The sequence below is a fragment of the Molothrus ater genome, chromosome 17, assembly GCF_012460135.2.
Source record: "Molothrus ater isolate BHLD 08-10-18 breed brown headed cowbird chromosome 17, BPBGC_Mater_1.1, whole genome shotgun sequence".
NCBI lineage: Eukaryota > Metazoa > Chordata > Aves > Passeriformes > Icteridae > Molothrus > Molothrus ater.
Genome location: NC_050494.2, coordinates 1,725,515 through 1,733,838, shown reverse-complemented (window position 1 = coordinate 1,733,838; position 8,324 = coordinate 1,725,515). Strand labels below are relative to the sequence as shown.

Here is an 8,324-nt window from a genome sequence, read left to right as displayed (position 1 = left end):
GATCCTGTTCCAGTGGCACAGGGACATCGTCACCCAGAGAGCTGGGACAGGCGTCCCTCCAGCCTGGGAGAGCTGGACACAGTGCAGGTCAGTGGGAAGGACAGGACACAGGTTCATCACAGCTTCTAGCAGAGAAAAGAGCAAAGAAGCCTTGATTAGAGTTCATTAATCAGGGAGACAACAGAGATCAGACAAAGCAGGGCAGATGTGAAGAGGCAGACAGGGAGGGAAGGAGCCCATACAGAGAAGTCTCCACCAGGAACCCTGGACAATGCTCTCAGGCACAGGGTGGGATTCCTGGGGTCCTGTACACAGCCAGGAGCTGGACTCTGATCCTGATGGGTCCCTTCCAGGTCAGGGTGTTCCATGATTCTATGATTCTAAATTAGCTGCCACCAGCATCAGCCAAGAAAAATGCTCATGTACAAGGCTGTGGCCAGGACCAAACCCCACACTGGGGCTGAAATAACCACTCCATTTGTGGCACAGCTCTCTTAGCAGAAGAATTAGGAAGACACAGAAGTTCTAGGTATGGATCAACTTAAACACTTTAAATTCCCTACAGTGGGACTTTTCTCTTCCTGGAAGGAAGGAAGCACCCAGTGCAGCACCCCTGGAGAGGAGATCAGCAAACCTCTCCAAATGCTCAAGCAGTACTTCAGCACATCCCTGGGATGCAGGCAACCACCAGGATTAAACCATTCTCCAACAAGTAGGAGAATGTGGAAAATACAAGTGGGTCATAAGGTAGGGCATGGCTCCCAGTGCTCCTCAGAGTGGTGCCAGGCAGTGGCAGTGGCACATGTCACAGGGACCAAGCTTGCACAACCAGTCCCCTCCCAGCTGATGCTCATCCCCCCAGCTTTGCTACTCTTCACCTACTCTACATTCATCTCATTTACAGCTCTGGTTCTTAGCTCTGGTTCTTGTTCTGTGTCCAGTTTCTGATTCTCACATTTGCTGAGGCACGGGCAGGGAGAGAGGACAGTGGTTAATTCCAACTGCCAGGTCAGGAGCAGCAGTTCTGACCTGGGGCTTGGTGGGGCAGAGACACAACTGAAAATATCACCTTGGGCAAGGTGAGGATGGGAGTCACAAATCTGGGAAGTGGCAACAGCACTTAAGCACTGGCTAGCACAGGAGTGTGGAGATCATGGAGGTTGCCTGTGCTCCCAGCACTGCAGCACTTTGAAGATGCAGGAGAAAACAGTTCCACACCCAAAGGTGGTGTGAGCACAGCAGCCCTGTGACAAGATGACACAGGAAAACATTTCACCACCTAAAATAGAGTGGGCATTGAAGAGAATCAGATGACTCCCCTCTACTCCAAAACATCTCAAAAATACCAGCCTAAAGCAAGAGACTTCCCAAGTTGGACCCTGAGAGGAAAAACATGCTCCTGCTCTCCCATGGTGCAAAACAGAAGAGAGGAAAGACAGTGAGTGCTGATCCTTCTATCCACAGAGAGCAATCCAGGATCCAGCTGAAATCATGAATGCTTCCTAGGGGCTCATGTCTCTTCATTTTAAGACACCTGGAAAAATTAAGAGTTAAGTTCTTTGGAATCCTAAATGTCCAAATGCTGTCTATGAGGCAGGAGATCAGGCTGGATGGTGAAGTGGTTCCTTCCAGAAGAAATTCACATAGATATGTTCATTTAAATACAGTAAGTGCCTCTAAGCTGATGGTCCGAGACCACTTTCCAAAAACCCAACAGCATAAACAAAGAACTGTCCATAAGTGAAACACCTTCAATCATTCCCTCTGGAAAACATTGAAAATAGGAGAAGACAGGCTTTACAATGTTTGGTTAAACCCCCTTTGTTCTGCTGCCCTTGAAGCAGAGCTGTGCATAGGAACCACTCACCTGCCAATCTCTGCTGCTGAACACTGCAGAGGGCAGATTTTGCTACTGGGAATGTATTTTCTTTCCTTCTGTCTCATGTAAGATCCTGGCAATGGCAGCTTCACCTCTTGAGAGCAACAGGGGTCACATTAAAATCCCAGAATGGGTTGGAAGGAACTTTGAAGTTCATCTCATTCCACCCCCTGCCATGGCAGGGACACCTTCCACTGTCCCAGGCTGCTCCCAGCCCTGTCCAGCCTGGCCTTGGAGAGGTCCAAGGGATCTCTTGGGGCAGCCCCAGCTGCTCTGGGCACCCTGTGCCAGGGCCTGCCCACCCTCACAGGGAGGATTTCTTCCTGCTCTCCAATCTAATACTGTAGGATCCTGTCTGGGTAACCAATGACTGGGAAGCAAAGTCTTCCCTGGTCCTGCGTAGCCTCCAGTGGATTTTGCCTCTGTAACAAATTACCCTTTTAACTCAGAGACAGTATCTGCCTTGTTTTCTCACCAGGCCCCACACGCCCAAGCACAGCCCACTGCTGGCTCAGCCCTTCCAGCGGGTGGTGAAGGCATTTCATGGCCCAGGCAGAGCTGTGATTACAGCCCTTTATCCTCACCCTAATAAAAGGTGCAGGGGCAGATGCCAATGACTCCAATGTGGCACCATCACTTGTGGAGTCTCCTGCCCATAAACACAGGGGAGGGTTCAGTTTGACCACACACTGTCCCACATCCAGAGCACAAAGGTGTTCTCCCCTCCAGGCCAGCCCAAGGATTCCAGCAGCTCTCCAGCCTCGATGGTGCTGTGCTCCCAGCCCCTGTTCCCATGGCATGGAGAACATGAGCTCAGGTTTAAATTACACAGCAGGAAAGGGGTTAAAGTTTAAATAACTGTTTTGTATATGAATTAATGTATGTAGTTTTGAGCCAAAATATCTACCATTAATTTTTCCACCTATTTCAGGAGCAGTAAGATACACAAAGTAAAGTTTATTTTGGTACTTGGTATACTTCACTCTCATTAAAAATAAATTAATCAGCAAATTCCTACACAGCTCAGCCTTCTTTTATGTAAATACAAGCCAGCTGTAATGAATTACAAGGTGTTATTATCTCACACACACTGTATAATACTTCACACATAAGAGGTTTCTCTGCTTAGCTCAGCTTTCAACAAAAGCATCTTAAATAAACTGCAAGCAAGTTGTTTGGGCTGTAATGTTTTCACAGAGAAGGGATACACCTCACACAGAGAGAGGGGCTCTTTACATGCCTCATTTTATAACAAGTTAAACTGAGGAAGCTCGTTCTGGAAAAAAAAAAAAGCCTTTTTTTATACACAGAAGGCTCCCTAAAAGAAGATTAAAAAAAAAAAACCCCACAAGTCAGTGTTTGGGAGCCTCTCTGCTGCATCCCACTGCTTTCTACACAGGGAAGAGATGGCAAATATTCCCCAACAGAAACACTTACAAAGAAAGCAACTTGAGAAGGAAGAATAGTCACAACCAGGCAAAGTTTCACTTTCACCAGACTAAGGAGTCACAAATTAAGGATTAAATTTGTAAATTAAGGATTATCATCTTCTATTTTTGCTTAATAGTTTTATTAGGAATAAGTCCTGATTTTATAGGGCTTATTCTTATCAAAAGGACACATGGCACAGAAAACAAACACACAGCAATTTAACCCAGACTGACATTTATTATTGACTCAGATTTTGGACAGGAGAGAAATAAAAACTCTTTTTGCCACTGACCTGGAAACAGCCTGGTGAACCATCCACCCACACAGAGCACCTCAGCCTCTGCTGATCTCATCAGTGCAGCTCCTGCTCCCCTAATTACTGTATTTGCCTGCACAGCCATAGAAAGTTTTCACTGGTGTTGAAGGATCTTGCTAAAACCCCCAGACTGCTGCTGTAGGGGATGGAGGATGGCAGAGTCCTGTCCCAGGGACACAACAGGGATGCTCTTTTCATAAAGGAGTTCCAGAAGACAATTCTACAAAGAATATGGAAGTATCAGCAAGGCAGACTGAACAATAGGTTCTGGGGCAGCTTTTAGTGCCAGCCCAGCCAGAACTGGGGTTTTAATCTCCCTCAGACAGCCAAAGTCACAGAGGATTGCTGGGGACTGTGCATTATTCTTTGCATTCTCTCACCCTTGTGCAACAAAACAGAGAGTTCCTAAAAGGGATTTTCACAGAAAACCCTTCAGAATGTTAAAGCAATTCTTAACTCCACTAATGCAAAGATGGACCATTCCATCTTGGTATCAGGTATTTAAAATATATACTTAATATCTAAGTATGCAAAGCTCAGATTTACAATTACAACCATTCAGGGAGCAGAGGACACCACTGTGTCTCTGAGTAGCAGCTCTTTAAACAAGGCAGGGGACAGAAATGTCTTTTTGAGAGAACTCTACATCATGGTGAATACCTGGTTTCCTAAAGGCAGAAGGGCAGCTCTGTCCACATCAGCAAGGGCCCCTCAGGTCCATAAAAAGGACAGAGGTTCTTAAAACAATGAGCATTTATTTGCAGGTGAAGATTCGGGAGTACGGCTGTCCAGGAGGCTACCGAGGCACCATGGATGGGAGAGCAAATGAAATGTTTTCCTTCCAACAGCAAACTGTTCTTCCCAACCACACAGCCTCAGCCCAGTCCCATTGCAGCCATGCTTCCCAAGCTGTTCTGGCACGTGGATCTCAGAGTCCTTCATCGTTGTAAACGGGGGACAGGGGCTTGAGGATGCTGCGGGCGTTGCTCTCCACCAGCGGCCGCCAGCTCACCTCGCCCGTGAGCAGCAGATCCTCCCCGCTCAGCGCGTCCAGGTGCTGCACCTGCAAGCACAGCAAGTCACTGCCACGTCCCCATGGCCCAGGCAGCTCCCTCAGCAGCTACACAAACACCTCGTTCCAAAAAAACAACACAACAGGGACATTTCAGCCTACTCTGCCATTTCTGTGAGGTGGACCTAAAACGGTCACTTCCGACTGCGAAGCGTCATGGGAAGGCCAGGATAAGGATCTGCAGATCCTCTGGAGTCACCTGCGTCACTGATGCCTCCTCTGAAGGTTTGGCAACAGGGCAAAGAGGAGCCAGCAAAGCTGCCATGAGTCACTTCATCCTCCTGGTGGTTACTGCAGGGAACACTGCCCAGGCCAGAACCCCATGGAGAGCTCCCACCCTGCACACAGCCGAGGCTTCAGCTACAGAAAAATGGCCTGAGCAGCAGGGAACACCTGGGGTTCATCACACCAAAGCACATGAGCTGGAAGAGGTGAACATGCAATGAATGCTCATCCTCCCAACAGAAGAATTCCCTGAATGGTTTGGGTTGGAAGGGACCTTAAAACCCATCCAGTGCCACCCCCTGCCATGGTCAGGAACACCTTCCACTGTCCCAGGCTGCTCCAAGCCCTGTCCAGCCTGGCCTTGAACACTTCCAGGGATGGGACCTCCACAACCTCTCTGGGCGAGATAGTTAGGATCTATTGTAATTTTAGGGTGTAATATAAGCAAAATTAAAAAAAAAAAAAACCTCTCATCATATAGCAGAGGGTCAGCTGGCTGCCACTGGTCACCCTAGATATGGGAAATGGGGGAAAAAAAAAGTCATTCAAGGATGAGTCAAAGACAATCCCACCACCATTAGCTCAGGAAGGCTGGGAGAGCTGACCAGGGGCACAGTACATGCTGTGCTGTCACCATGTTCTCCTCTGGCACCCACTAACAGCCACTGTTAAAGACAGGATCCACAAGAAACTGGGGACAACCTGGTACACAATGTTATAGAAACAAAGGATAATTGGACAAGGAGTTTCTCAACAGGGGAATGAATGACCCATGGTCACAGAGGGTCACACTGGGAAGCCACCTAAGCACAATGTCCTGTTCCTGACAGTCACCACCAGCAGCTTCCCCAGGAGGAGTTAAACACAGCACACAATGATCTCTTCCTTGTTCATTTTCCCTCCCTCTCAGAATCTGTTCATTCACAGATTTTGAGTCTGAAGTGTTGTGGATTTAATAGCCCTGGGCAAACTTTTCTTCCATAAATCTTGCCAGTGGCTTTGGAACCCCATGTGCAATTGCAGCATCCCAATCACCTGTGCCAATGCTCTGTCCCCACATTCCTGTGTCCCTGAATGCCTTTCCTTCCTCACCTTTCACATGCCTTCAGGACTTCCCAGAGATGTCTCCCATTTTTTCTCCCATTCTTTTTTTGGGCAGGGGATTCCACTCATTGCTACAAAAGGAGCAGTTTCACTGTCACCCTTAGTGCTCCTCTCTGAGCCTTCTTCAGGTAATGTTTGATCTGTTCTGGTGGTCAGCACCCAAACCAGACACATTGTTCCAGCTCACAATGCTACCAGACATGTAAAACTGGCACCACAGCAGTATTTTATCCTCTATTTCTTCCCTAGTAGTTCTGAGGATTTGTTTTACATTTTTTTAAACACTATGGAGTGCTGAACTGACATTTTTATAATAGAACTCAAAGCCTCATTCCTGTGTGGTAACAGTTCAGAGCTCATTGGTACCTATGTAAAGCTGGGAATGCTTTCCTCAAGTGCACCACTTGTCTGCAGGAATGATCTGTCTGCACAGAACCTGTGCTCATTCCTCCCCAATGTGCCACATTTTCCTGCCTGATCACTCTTTCCTATTCATCTGCTGATTGCTTCAGACCTATCCTTTGCTTGAATATCCAGAAGTGCAACAAATTGCCCATCTGGCAAGAAATTATCCCAAATTACATACTTTTTATATGGGCTTGTCCCCAGCAAACTTTCCTACAGCTTCACCACTGAGCATCAGCAACCTTCAGTATTTAAGCCAGTCCCTCCCGAGAACTCTCTGGCATTCCCAAAGTGTCCTCAGTCCCTTAGGAAGCTCAGCCCCTTATTTCTCATTTTCTCAGACACAAACTTACATACTGTCTCTCTATCTGTTCCTGAATATGGTGTTGGAAACATTACAGAGAATGATGTTGTGAAAGGTCTGGTCTTCAATTTCCTGTCCAACACCCTCCACTTTTACTCCATAACCTCTCTCACCCCCTTTCTTTGGGGCCCACATGGATTTTATCCCACCAACATTTCCAAGAGATCTGCTTCACAAAACTCCTCTGGGCTGAGAGGACAAACACTACTCAGTGCTGTCTCCTCCAGGTTATAACTGAAAGAATCAGAAATAATTCTGGAAAACAAACCCGTTTGCTTCTTTTCCTCAAAGGTCACCAAGAGACTTTCAAGCTCTATGTGCTATTCCACTATGAGGAGAACCCCAACTCTGTAACACTGGTAACAATTCTACAACAAATTTGCAGGCTATTTCTGGCACATTTTGTCAAGCCACTCTGTAGCACAGGTCCAGAAACAGCTGAGCAGGACTGCTTTCAATATTCCTTTAATTTCTCTGCAGCCATTTGTCATCAAACTGCAGTAATGATCTGTTCTCTCTGGTGCCCAGGGACAGGACCCAGGGCATGGCTGGAGCTGGGACAGGGAGGCTCAGGCTGGATCCCAGGGAAAGGCTCTTCCCCAGAGGGTGCTGGCACTGCCCAGGCTGCCCAGGGAATGGGCACGGCCCCGAGGCTGCCAGAGCTCCAGGAGCTGCCAGGGATGCCCAGGGTGGGGCTGTTGGGGGGTCTGGGCAGGGCTGGGGCTGCCATGGGTGATCCTGGGGGTCCCTCCCAGCTCAGGACATTCCATGACTCTGTAATAAATATCATCCAGTTTTCAGATTTTTCCTTTCTTCTCCTTAAAAATGATCACTGGATATTAGAATCAGGTTTATTGATGAGAATGAGCTCAGGGAAGCAGTGGAAGCTCCCCGTGCAGAGCGGGGCCGCACCTGTTTGCGCACGTACTCCACGAGCAGCTCCAGGTGCCGAGGGTCCTCACAGTTCCTGTTGAAAAGGTTTCTCCAAAGAGCTGATGCCAGAACACGATCATCACACAGGATTCCCTAAAGGGAAGGACAGAGGGGGATTAAAAACTGCATGTGAAGAAGGTCTGAACACGAGACACCCCCACTGGTGTACTTGGCCCCTGGCCACGGCACCTGTCCCAGAGCCCACAGCTGCCGTGGGCTCTGCACATGGAAAGGCAGCAACATCACTCTTTCCCAGAATGGAAAAACAGCCCTGGCCTTAAATTAATTTACAGAGCAGCCTGTAACCAACCAATTTTCTGGCAAGTTAATTTGGAAAAAACCTGGGTCAGGGTATTCCTAATGTCGGAGTTGATAACTGCATTTCTATGTTATGAAATATTTACCATAAAAATGGTGATCTTACAGAGAAGGCAGCACCACCTCATGGGAATGTGTGAAATCTATGACACTTTAAAAAGAAAAATTAAAGGATATTTAATCCAACGCTGCAGAACTGTAGTCTGGAGTTTGCTGTTTTTCTTTGTTTTTTTACTTTTCATTCTAAATGAGAGAGAAACCCTGCTCATCAAGAACT

At 47.5% G+C, this 8,324-nt stretch overlaps 1 protein-coding gene across 2 annotated transcripts in view; it reads right to left on the bottom strand.

Moving 5' to 3' along the window:
• Positions 1 to 3,527: 3,527 nt before the first annotated feature.
• The window catches only part of LOC118694593 (ubiquinol-cytochrome-c reductase complex assembly factor 1), a 46,265-nt gene continuing 41,468 nt past the window's right edge, over positions 3,528 to 8,324 (bottom strand). For both annotated transcript variants that reach the window (XM_036395741.2, XM_054516674.1), the window contains exons 9-10: positions 7,709 to 7,822; positions 3,528 to 4,689 (exon numbers count right to left, since the gene is read on the bottom strand). In XM_036395741.2, the coding sequence (XP_036251634.1) occupies positions 4,555 to 4,689; positions 7,709 to 7,822 (249 nt within the window). In that variant the 3' untranslated portion in view covers positions 3,528 to 4,554. The remainder of the gene's footprint in view (positions 4,690 to 7,708; positions 7,823 to 8,324) is intronic.